This window comes from Spea bombifrons, chromosome 8, assembly GCF_027358695.1.
Source record: "Spea bombifrons isolate aSpeBom1 chromosome 8, aSpeBom1.2.pri, whole genome shotgun sequence".
In the NCBI taxonomy this organism is placed as follows: Eukaryota; Metazoa; Chordata; class Amphibia; order Anura; family Pelobatidae; genus Spea; species Spea bombifrons.
In genome coordinates, this window is record NC_071094.1 from 1,665,461 (window position 1) to 1,677,605 (window position 12,145).

The 12,145-nt window shown below is 41.9% G+C and overlaps 2 protein-coding genes across 2 annotated transcripts; one reads left to right on the forward strand and one right to left on the reverse strand.

Moving 5' to 3' along the window:
• The first annotated feature begins 1,817 nt into the window (after positions 1-1,817).
• On the forward strand, positions 1,818-6,825 carry LOC128503160 (ficolin-1-B-like). Its single transcript, XM_053473189.1, has 12 exons — positions 1,818-2,084; positions 2,980-3,084; positions 3,466-3,519; positions 3,813-3,848; positions 4,201-4,236; positions 4,499-4,552; positions 4,690-4,725; positions 4,953-4,982; positions 5,087-5,214; positions 5,559-5,688; positions 6,048-6,182; positions 6,531-6,825. Exons 1-12 carry the CDS (start codon positions 2,006-2,008, stop codon positions 6,776-6,778), a joined length of 1,071 nt encoding a protein of 356 aa, XP_053329164.1. The 5' UTR covers positions 1,818-2,005; the 3' UTR covers positions 6,779-6,825.
• Positions 6,826-7,797: 972 nt separating this feature from the next.
• LOC128502531 (ficolin-1-B-like) lies at positions 7,798-11,835 on the reverse strand. The gene is made up of 10 exons (XM_053472335.1): positions 11,694-11,835; positions 11,195-11,308; positions 10,779-10,823; positions 10,237-10,290; positions 9,969-9,995; positions 9,748-9,792; positions 9,532-9,659; positions 8,690-8,819; positions 8,420-8,554; positions 7,798-8,204 (listed from the first exon to the last, which is right to left on the reverse strand). The coding sequence occupies exons 1-10, from the start codon at positions 11,773-11,775 to the stop codon at positions 7,942-7,944; spliced, it is 1,023 nt and encodes a 340-aa protein (XP_053328310.1). The 5' UTR covers positions 11,776-11,835; the 3' UTR covers positions 7,798-7,941.
• Between the last annotated feature and the right edge of the window lie 310 nt (positions 11,836-12,145).

Genomic DNA, 12,145 nt, shown 5'->3' on the forward strand with positions numbered 1-12,145 from the left:
AAAGGCCCCTCCAGCTCTGTTCCGCCTCCAATCTATTTTATGCATGCGAATAGGAGAATTTGGTAAATGTGTTAATTTGAAAACGGAATAAATGAAAATAAAGAAAGCGGCAAATTTTTCATTTGACATTTTTCCTCTCTCCCTTTGTTCTCTGACAACTGCTTCCGTGTCTCCGCTCCTCCTCATCCGCTGCTTCTCCTTCTCCGCTTTTCTGCTCCTCTTCATTCACGGCTTCTCCTCATCTGCTGCTTCTCCTTTCTCCGTCTTTTATACTCCATTTGCACTCTGCTCTCCTCTCTTCCACAACAGGGGATCCTCCGCACAGTCCAGGGGGATAACATCTACCCAAATTGCAATTGGTTGCTGCTTCAATGACTTAAATAAGAGCTCTACTGAGCATGTGCAAGAAGTGTACCTACGAATGCTTCCTGGTTTCGGTAGAGCCAGCCGGGGGCGGAGTTACATGACACAGGAGTCCCATTTTCTAACTCCAATAACTAAACAACACCTGCACCGATTTGCATGCGGTTAAAAGCATCAAAGTCCTTGCAAAATAGACTTTTTACGTGCATTAAAAAAAATGAAATTTTTGGGACTAGGTTTTTCTTTTAATGCACTTTGGGGGACAGTGGGATTCGCGGAAACCCTCCAAAACTATGAAAATGATTTTGTTAACGTGTATATTTTCCTGCTGACCCTAGAGAATATTTCATTAGTGTTTATTTTAATCGGTTCCTCCCCTGCCAGGAAAATGTAAGTGTGTTTCATGGGGCATTTGGAGGTTACGCTTCCAGCCTCTGGTCGTGCATGTCCACGCGTTTCACAATAACACAATATTGCTGAAAGCCCAGGTTACGATTTCACAATCTCCCCGTTTCGAAAGAATTGGCACCGAGCGTCGGATCCAATTTGTGCACAAGGGCTTTTTTTTGTGCTTGTTTGTTCTTTAAATATGAATTAATTTGAGGTGCGCGACCAATTGTACGCGGGGGGGATTTTTATTCTTCTGGGAAGTCCAATGTAACTAAGGCCGGGCGATTCCTCATAACACGCGATCCATCGACACTTTCATTGACGTAGATCGTAAAGTATGTTGGCGCGTGGTGAACCGTTTGAATTATCGTTGCAGGCTGCAGCTGAATATTGGACACGGTTATCCTGTTCAGTAGAAGCATCTGACTGAAGCTGGGGCTTGGCCATTGGGCATTTGCCTATGGGGGTATCTTGGAGATGGCCATGGTCTTCTCAAGCTCTCCGTACCAGACGGGGTTGGGCTTTATAGAGCTTTGCCGGTCTCTGATCCACTTTGGAAGACGCTCGTTCACCTTCTCCAACCCTTACAGGGTTTTAGCTGCCCGGCTCAGGGGTTAAAATCCTGGACCACTTAGTAAATTAGCCTCACGAGATCTCTTCATCTCTTCTTACTGCTATAGACTGATCATAACACAAAATCTGATATCGTTATATTGGTGACAAAGAGTCTTTGGGTCCGTTTGATACTTTGAAGGGCCATCATCCTTATAATTCTTAGAGTCACTTAAGCTTTAAAGACCTCAGAGGTCCCTTCTTCAGAGCTGGAAGGCTGTTAATATGTATCCAAAAGAGATAACAATGTAATTTTGTCTCCAATAATTTTCATCCCTCCAAGTTCATTTTTCTCCTTTTATATCATTATCTTTCATTTCTTAATTTGATCCCCAAAGATCTCCTGATGCCCCTGTCACCCCCTGGGCAGCACCCCTCCTTTTGCCCCCTCTGTTGACACCGGTACCGATGGGACGTCTTTGAACTTCAGATTGTAGCGCAGACTGATCAGCGATTAACTTGCTGTTTCCCAAACGATCTCCGGTGTTTTTACCGGTAATGTGCGCCGCAGCCAATAACTTTTCACCCAGTTGTTTGCCCCTGCCCCGTGGGGCCTGTTTGTTTTTGGGGGGTGGAATAATGACGGGAAATGTTATATAAACAGCTCAGAGAATAGAAAGGCTGCCCTCACACGTGGAACATGGAGCTGACCTGTCCAGTTATGTGGCCCCTATTGTGGGGGCTCTTCGTGCTTTCGGTGGCCCAAAACACCTGTCCAGGTAAGCCCTTACGAAAAAATTACTGCAGTTTTTCTGAAGTAATACTGCAGTTTTTTGGACATGAAAAAACTGCAATACTGCACATTTACAGCAGTTTTACTGCATTTGTACTTCACTGTACTGCAGTTATTTTTGTACGGAAGTACAAATGCAATAAAGCTGCAGTACATTGAAGTACAACTGTTGGTTTGCAATATAAAAAAAAAAGTGCGGTAAATGTGCAGTAATAATGCAGTACAGTGAAGTACAATGCAGTAAAACTGCTGTAAATGTGCAGTAAAACTGCTGTAAATGTGCAGTAATACTGCAGTAAAAGTGCAGTATTGCAGTTTTTTCATGTCCAAAAAACTGCAGTATTACCTCAGAAAAACTGCAGTAATTTTTCGTAAGAGAGTGTCACATTGTATACCTTCCCCTCCTGCTTATTGTGAAGGGGCCCTAAGGAACAAAGGGGCCCGTAGGCAACTGCATGATCTGCTGGTGCTGGAGAGTCACGTGGCGGTGGCTAGCGGGGTAATGGAAGACACGCCAAATGGGGAGAAAGGGTTTAACAGCCCCGTTCAGGATAGTTCAGGGTCACCAACGGGTATGTTATCATGGCGTCCATGAAAGTGAGAAATAGTCATATCACCATAGAAACCAATGGAGATACCTGGGAACTATGGCTCCGGCTACCATTAGCCCCCCATGCGGACAGGAAGTCCCGTTGATGTCAGTGGGCGGTCCAGTTGGCGTCGCGGGATACGCAGCTGTTTTAAGACTACCTTTAAAGCTTTGCGCCAGGATGCCTCGGGGTGATATGAGAGGAAACGCAAATAGAAATCCTGTTTATTATCTTTTATTTGGTTTATTTGGTTTATTTGGTTCGTTGGCTACGTCTTTTCTCGATCTCTAGAGGTGAAGGTCACCGGTTTATCCGGATCTGAGAAAGTGACCGTTATCCAGGGATGTCCCGGAGCCGCCGGACCCAAGGGTGACATGGGACCCCAAGGGCCAAAAGGTACAAAGGCTTTGTGTCAATACTTTGATTCCTAAAGGGTATATTGGTGTAACTGGGCGGGGTATTAAGAAGAAGAATAATGGGGTTTTATTTACCCCGGTTAGTTTATAAAGCCATTTCCTGCTGTTTCTATACACATTATCGGGGCTTTTAGGGCTGTACAACCCTGCGATCCCCTCATACCCAGCAAACATTCTCACCTCCTAGAAAAGAGGGGCATCAGGGGAGGAAAGGGGGCATCAGTGGAGAAAAAGCAGGTATGAGGATGGAAAGAGGGGCATAGGGGAGGAGAGAGAGGCGCAGGGGAGGAGAGAGGGGCATCAGGAATTTGGAGCCTAAACAGGGATTGGCCAAACTAAACCTGGTGTTTTATGTTTTCAGGTGAGAAGGGATCTCCCGGCATTACGGGTAAGATGGGTCCAAAAGGAGCCAAAGGTAAGAAAGTTAATTTCCGGTTTAAAGGGCGATAAAATCGCGACTTTTTAAAGTATATATTTTAACGAGATATTTTTTTTCTGTGAATGCTGGATATCTGCTTTTGGGGTGGCGAACATCTGGCTTCTAAGTCATTGACTGCTGTAGATTGTAAGCTTATGGGATCAGGGAGCTTGGTTTCCTGCCTCCTCATATATATTCAGTGCTTTACTAGCGAACCTTTATCACCTTTATCACCTGATCAATAAATAAATTTACTATATGGTGCGATTCCTCTTTTTTTTTTTTTTTAGGAGATAATGGGCAGATCCAAGTCCAAGGGCCAGCAGGTAAGTCCCAAGAAAATAAAAATGAACATTCTTATATACCAGCAAACAATATATCCAATATTCTTTAACCCTTTACACATGCGTTTCCCACGCGTTTCGCTCAGATGTCTTTTCATTTTCTCAATGCATACCGGATCGGGGGCAGCCGTCTACAAAGGATGATTCTCTGACCCCCTTGGGTTGTCCAAAAAAAAGTCTGAGAATCCCCGGGAAAGGCTACCTCTTATACCGAGGACACGCATTTCGCACCCTCTCTAGCGCATACCGTGGAAATCCCATAAATGTGGAACGTCTTTGGGGGGGGTTGCTGACATCGCTAGAATGATGATCTTTTATCTTTTTTTGGCTATAGGATCTTCTGGCAAACCTGGTCCTCAAGGACCAAAAGGTAAGCGTGACTTACGGCACAGCTATGGGTTTTTTTTTCTTTCACATAATGATCAGCAATAAATAATTGTGTATTTCGTTTTAGTAATTTGACATATGTCTCGATCACTTATATTAAGTAACATTATTAAATTGGCAAATGTATTATCAGAGCCCTCATTCCATTATTATTAAAACATTATATTATCCAGAATGAAAAATCAGTTTATTTTCCAACCATGACTCCAGATTATAAATCTCAGTCTCTTCTTTGATGCTTCCAGGAGATAAAGGCTCTCCGGGAGTTGCTGGAAACAATGGCCTCCCAGGACAAAAAGGTACAAAATAGAATCTACTTTACTGGGAGGGTGGTAGATAAGCGGAACAGCCTCCCAGCAGAGGCTAATACAGCGAGAGAATTTAAACATGCATGGAGAACGCATATTATATCTTCTCTTTTTTGTTGTCATTCTAGGATCTCCTGGCCAACCCGGTCCTGCAGGACCTACAGGTGAGAATTACACGGTAGAAGATTTTAGTGGTCGGCGTTAATTAGTTAATTAATTATTGGGTAAATAATTGTAATAATGTGATTTTATTGCCCAGACCCAATATTAAGGGACTAGACCGCGAAGAGTTGGAGAACCGGGAAGGGATTAAGCAATAAGTAGTCTCTTTGCTTTGGAGATTTGGGATGTCTCTGTTGAGAGGTTACCGTTTTCCTTCTGTTTTGTCCAGGCAGCCCGGGGGAGGCGAGCGTCGGGAAAGGTAAAGAACGATCCGCGATTCCAGCACAAGAAGGTCGACGATAAAGTCAAAGAAAATGATATCCGACCGAGGAGCTGAAAGACTTTCCTCTTGGTGTTTTTTAGGACCCAAGAACTGCAAAGAGCTTCTCCAGCGAGGGAATTCTCTGAGCGGCTGGTACACGATTTACCCCAACAGCCAGAAGGCCATGACAGTAAAATGTGACATGGAGACGGACGGCGGGGGCTGGACTGTAAGGACTCGCGTTGTCTGGTCTTTGTCTCATTATTCTTATTGACTTAAGGAAACTTGGAACCCACAGCTTGTGAAGTTCCACAGGTTGTTCCCATCAATCTATCTTCTCGAAGAGCCAAGTCTTAATGTCGGGTGGTCTTCTACCATGATAGGTGGTAGGAGCTTCCAGTATTTCTTGCCTGTTGGGAGGGCAGTTGAGGAGGAGCAGAGGTCTCAGGGTGTATGATGTAGGGTGAACATCTCCTGATAGTATACGGCCCCGTATGACCCAAGACAGGTCCTTGACCACCTTGACCGCCTTGATATGCCTGTTTAGTGATGGTGTCTTTCATCGAACGACAGGTTTTCCAGAGGCGTCAGGACGGTTCCGTGGATTTCTTCCAGAACTGGAATTCCTATAAATCAGGTTTTGGAAACCAACAGAGCGATTTCTGGCTGGGGAACGATAACCTGCACCTGCTGACGTCAACAGGTAACGATGCGGGACGCAGCGGAATGATGTCAGGGGGGAGATACGTTTATAACATCGGCTTCTACAGAATTCCTAGAATTCCATTTCTGTAAAGTTACTATAATTACAAATTGTCCATTGATGCTAACCAATTATGGACAATAAAAATCAAAATTTCCAAAACTTTCAAACGTTGATTATTACCATAAATGGGCATAGATTGGACTGGGTGAATATTAAAGCACTCCCACTTTTCTTCATGTACCCCCCCCCAAAAAAAACCCCAGTAGATCATTGTGATTTATACTTAGTAATATGTTGAATTAAATAATAATCCTAAAATAATACAATTCATTAAATATTCTCTCTTTTTCTTCCAGGGACCTTTGAGTTACGGGTCGATTTAACGGATTTTGAAAACGGTAAATATTTTGCGGTCTATAGTGACTTCAAAATTGCCTCGGAGTCCGATAAATACAAGCTGAGACTTGGAAAATTTACAGCTGGAAATGCAGGTAACGGCTTTAAAAAAAAAAAAATTAAACATATCCCCCCCCCCTCAGTTGTCTCAAGAGCTAACAATCATAATCATAGCTGCAAGTATGCACTTTCACATCAAATAAAATCAAAGCAGAGATCCTGTCTTCTTCTGGAGCTAAATCATTTTTGGAAAATTCCAAGGATTTTGGCCAAAACTTAAGTAGCAATTGAACTTTTTAGGAAGGGACCACGTTCCACAAAAGTATAAATTATCCACCGATTATAATTTGGCTGAAATCATTCAAATTTTGGAATTTTAGGGCTTTGTTACATTTCGTCTCAATCAAAGCATTAAATAGGTCTCTTTTTTTTTTATTTCTTAGGAGACTCTTTCAGTTACCATAGCAACCGACCGTTCAGCACACGGGACAGAGACAACGACGAGGATGCAAATAATTGCTCCCTGATTTTTTACGGCGCTTGGTGGTACGGCGCCTGCCATCACTCCAATCTCAATGGTCGGCATCACGATGGCCCGCACAGCAGCTACGCAGACGGGATCAACTGGAAGACGGGCAAAGGGATGAACTACTCCTACAAAGTGTCTGAAATGAAGTTCAGGCCGGTTTAATCTGTGATAGATTAGGAACAATATCCAATAAAACATTTTTTAAAATCTTTTTTACTCATCCTTGAATGCCATGTCCCCAAATACCTGCGCCTCCTTCCCGTACCTGATACCCCTCTCTTTCCTCCTCTAATGCCCCTTCTTTCTAGGAGCTCAGAATGTGTATAGAAACAGCAAGAAATGGTTTTATAAATTAAACAGGTAAATAAAACCCATTATTCTTCTTCTAAATGCCCCGCTATTTATACAAATAGCCCCGCCCACAGTCACATCTCTAACCACACCCCCTAAGCAAAAAGTGTCCTTTTTTGGTCAAGTAAAAATAGTAATTTGTCATTAGTGAACATATATATATATATATATTTGTTTTTAGCTCATTTATATTAAATTACATCACTCCCAGTAATCTGTCGCTTTAAGTTATCTCTCCCCTGATGGTTGCTGATTGGTTCAGGCAGCCTTCAGGACAGGAAATTAATCAGATAATGCTGAGCCTGCCACAGGCTGCCACTCATCTCAGCGACTATAAAAGAGACTTTTAAACAGAATATCTCCCAAAAAATCACATTGATCAAAAAACTACATGTGGGTTTAATGAATAAAAGTCAAGTTTTGTCACTTTGGGTTCCAAGTCGGCTATTAAAAGGATCAATCGCATTCTGGAACCATACATTATTCAATAACCCTAAATATTATTGGCTTCTGATTAAAATAACCAACCCGATGTAATGGAGACCCAACTACATCATATACCAGCTGCCATGGTAACCACCCATCAAAGAATGTTCATGATGCCCGTCCTCGTGGTCTTCATCTTCTCCTTGTTCTTCTCTAATAACGAATATGTCTGTTAATTAGTCTGTAGCTTTAAGGGAAATGCTTTGTAATTTGGATATACTGAGAAATCAAGAACTTTTGCCCAAAACTTTAAAATCTGGGGTGAACATTTCCCATGATGATGACATTTTGGACGCCTTTTCATCAGCCTAGGTTCTTACACCCCAAGAGTTCTTTATTTTTTCCCTCTAATAAAAGCCATTCTTGACAAAATGTTACTTTTTTTTAATGTAAACAGAACAGAGATATTTAACATTTTTTTGAAACATTTTATTAGGCTCCTGCTACTTTGGGCGCACCTGGCAATCTGAACCAAGCTGCCAAGTTCTCTACAGCCTCTCGGGACGGAATTTAATTTGCGTGGACTTCAGCGAGTAGAAGCTCCCTCTGAACTCGTGCCAGATTATGCCCTTGCCTTTGACCCTGTGGGGACCCTTCAGATACTCTCCGTTCAGGTGGGACAGGTGACAAGCCTCGAACCACCAGCCTCCTTTGAAGTATTCAGAGCAGCTTGGTAGGGTTTTATCCGACTTGTCGTTGTTTCGATCTTTTGTTGAAAAGGCTTCGTCCTTTTGCATGGCCAGAGAATCACCTGGACGTGGGGAGGAATAATATGTTCTGTTACATTAAAAAAAGTACCGATTAGAACCAAATATCTCTTTGGGTTCTCCTCCTCGGTCTAGAGAGCGACCTGCTTCACTTTGGTGGATTGAATTACAGGGTGGATCCAGAATGTGGGGAGAATGTGCTGGATCCATGTGTGGGGTGGAAAAAATAACAGAGGAATGGCCCAAAATGAATTGTTACCTGCATTGCCCCCCGTGTAACTCCCGTAGCGCAGAATGTATTGGTCCGACTCGTCTTCGATGCAGAAATCGCTGTATGTGGCATATGAAGAATTCCCCTGGAAGTCCTGCAGGTCGAAGCGTAGAGTGAAGGAGCCTGCGAAGACGGAAAAAGTTCGGTATTTCCATTAAATTTCCCTATCTGGATAATTATCGGGTTATTAATGATCCTGCAATTAGAATTCTGAGGCTAGAATGTTAGATTTTATCGCTGTGAACCAGGTTGTTTCACCTTTTGCCGTAAGGCGGCGGATGTTGTCGTTTCCGAGCCAGAATTCGCCCAGCTGGCTCCCAAAGCCGTTCTTATAGCTGTTCCAATCGCGGTTAAAATCCACCGAGCCGTCCGTTCGCCTCTGGAAAACCTAAGAGCCCGTCGGAAAATAGAATAATAAGGAAAAAAAAAAGCCAATAATTAAACCATTTCTAGCAAATCCATGGATTATACAATGTTACATGCCATGGGGAGGACCAAACTCCGATGGCACTATTAAGTTCTTTAATAAAGCAAACGTTTGGCCAGAATTAGCATGAATGAGCGTTACATGTAAGTTTGATGAGTTTCACAGCAGTTAGATGTGAGTTTTTTAGGTGAGGAGAGAAGGTCACATGATGCCAGATATACTTCTCTTGTATTCTTAGGTATAAGTTGTTGGGTCAACATAGAAAAAGATGCAAAGTTCCATAAGCTATTGGAACCCTAGTTTTCCCTTCTTCCATAAGGTTTGAACCCAGCAGCTCAGGAGCTCCTTTAAACCCTATGTTGAGAGTTTAGTGTACGGTGTTAGCATGTGTGAGTGTATGGTGTTAGTGTGAGTTACTGTACGGTGGTCATGTGTTAGTGTAGGGTAACAGAAACATAGCAACATAGTCATTTAGGTTGAAAAAAAGATACAAGGAGAAGCTTTTGTTGCCCTCCATGCGACCACCACTGATACTAATTCCCCAATGCCAACTTTTTGGGACAGGCATGGAACCTGTATGTTGTCAGTTGTCATGCAGGCTGGTGACACTCATACCAAAGGACAAAACCCTCTGTTCTTTGGTTCTGTTAAGGACAATTTTGACTGAACTTACAATCCATCCCCCGCCATCAGTGTCCATGTCACACAGAACGTTCAGTGGGTTTTTGCCATCTGGGTATATTGTGTACCATCCGGTGAACGTGGCACCGAAGTTGAGAAGATCCATACAGTCTCTGGCAACTGTGAACAGAACAAATTTATTTAATGGAACTTTATTGTTTCCTGTCTATATTTTGGGGGAAAAAATTGCCTTTTGAAGCCTTCTTACCGCCATATTCTGGGAGACATGAATCGCCTTTCTCTCCTCTGTCACCTATTAGGGAGAAGGAAACATATGAAGTTAAAATGGATTAAGACCTTATTTTCATAATTAGTTATTAAATAAGAACATCTGGCATTAATTATAAGAAGTAGTGATGTAAAGCGTGAAGCCGATGACCTGTTCTCCTGTGGACTATTCTTATTAACTCATCAATTCTTGTTGCTTACCTGGAATTCCTTCATCTCCTTTCTCTCCTAAACAAAAAAAAAATATTAGAGTTTCTTTGACATTAGCCAGCATAATAGCCAGCATAATATATTCACATCATATAACATGTATGTGAAAACACTTAATAAAAAGGCTAATTTCATATTTAATGAGAAAAAATAAATGCACTATTATAAAGTTACCAATATGTGCTGCTAATAGATAGATGAAAATTATTTAGAACCCTGAGGTAGCATTAGGGGCTATTTAAAAGGCGTATAATGTTACCTTTCTCTCCACGTTGTCCAGGTGTCCCTGGAAGCCCATGTTCTCCACGTTGTCCTAAAACCAGAGGGATGGGTATATTGATGAGATATCATGAGTATATTGATGGAATAAGAGGGGTATGTTGATGATATTTGATGGCTATATAGATGATATACAAAGAAGTATATAGATGCTATAGGACGGGTATATTGCTGATATATGATGGGTATATCGACGATATAGGGTGGGTATATTGATGATATATGGTGAGTATATTGATGGAAGAAGATGGGTAAGTTGATGATATATGATGGTTATATAGATGATATATGAAGGGGTATATTGATGATATAGGACAGGTATATTGATGATATAGGATGTATGGATGACATCTACATCCCTAAAAAATTATATGTTGAACTATTGATAACAATTACATAACATAAATTGGGTTAAGAAATGAACATAATTATAGACACCAGGTAAATGACAAGTATATGATGAAACGCCGTAGCACTGCAAGTGGCTGATACAATGGATTCCAAATAATTTTGAGGACGTACCTTGCAAACCAGATTTTCCTGCATATCCAGGTAATCCACTTTCTCCTATTGATTAAATAAAATCAAGACTTTTAAGGGAAAAAAAAGTCAATAAATAATACAAAACACCAATATAATCTATTAATCAGGGCACTGAACATCCGAAGACATTTTGTTAGTATTGGCTTTAGGTAGATAATATATATTAATGTATTAGTAATTTAGTATCACTTTGACCTGCCCGAGCAGACCAGAAAGGTTAAAGATCGATCTGAATGATTTGTTTCATAAGATATTTAATTTAAAAAATGTAAATTGTTTGTATTAGGCATCATTGTCTCTTGTGATTTATAGGTATTGAAAATGTATTATTATTATTATTATTTATTGATTAATATAGTTCCATCAGAAACTGTAGTGTTGTACAATGGGGTTACCTTTTGCACCTTCAGGACCTGGGTCCCCCTTTATTCCAGGTGGGCCAGGAGCCCCTGCACAACCTTGCAGAAAAACCACTTTATTCACATCACCAGTTTCAAAAAGTCTCACTTCTATGGAAAAAAATGTAAAATTCAGAGACTACCAAATCATTTCTGCAACTGTAATTTCTGGGGGGTTATATTACTGTATACAGCGCTCAGGGGCTATTATTGTATACAGCGCTGTGTATATACTAACGGATTTAAATGTTGTTTTTCGATTTAAGGGCACCCCTACCTTCAAACCCCTTAATAAACATCCCCCTTTTCTCTGTTTATATGCCCCCCCCTCTACATGGGAATGTAGAATCTTCCCAAAAGTTGACAGCGGATTCCACATCTTAACAGCCCCTCCTGTAACGAGACTTCTCTTCCGGTAATCACCGTTGGCTCGTGTCTGCGGTGCACAAAGGGTGTAATTAGTTGGAGGGGTGATGGCCGCTCATGTTGTACTCACCGGGGCAGCTGTCCTCCTGAGCCCAGCTCAAGGCTAGGACCCCGAGTAGTGCGCACAGCGTCCTCTTCCATAGCGGCCTCATGGCTGTGACTGCCGGGCCGCCCTCTGTTAGTAGAGATTTATTTCTGCCCCTCGTCCAGCTGGTTCATTCCCCCCTCTGTCAATAATTATCTTTTATCTGGAAAGCCTTTGTTGGCCTCTGGCAGCCGCGCATGAACAGCTGTTTCCGAGGAACATGGTATGTTTGCCCCACGCGGGCTCGGAATCCCGATTTATTTACCTACAAGGGCCGGGGTTCAATCTTCACAAACCTCTGGAAGCTGATATCAGGAAATATTTGCCTACACAGAGCATCGTTCATGTTTTAACCCCCTATGTGCAGGAACAGAAGCTTACTTTACGGAACGTTACTGATCGAACTTTAATTAAAACAACAATAACAAAGAAGAAGA

Bases quoted from the DNA above. Each gene is read 5' to 3' on its own strand.
- LOC128503160 (XM_053473189.1), top strand. From the start codon at position 2,006: ATGGAGCTGACCTGTCCAGTTATGTGGCCCCTATTGTGGGGGCTCTTC. The intron at 3,085-3,465 runs GTACAAAGGCTT...TTATGTTTTCAG, and splicing joins GGGACCCCAAGGGCCAAAAG to GTGAGAAGGGATCTCCCGGC. The intron at 3,520-3,812 runs GTAAGAAAGTTA...TTTTTTTTTTAG, and splicing joins GGGTCCAAAAGGAGCCAAAG to GAGATAATGGGCAGATCCAA.
- LOC128502531 (XM_053472335.1), bottom strand. From the start codon at position 11,775: ATGAGGCCGCTATGGAAGAGGACGCTGTGCGCACTACTCGGGGTCCTA. The intron at 9,996-10,236 runs GTAACATTATAC...TTTTTTGTTTAG, and splicing joins TGGACAACGTGGAGAGAAAG to GAGAGAAAGGAGATGAAGGA. The intron at 8,205-8,419 runs GTAACAATTCAT...CCCCACGTCCAG, and splicing joins TTACACGGGGGGCAATGCAG to GTGATTCTCTGGCCATGCAA.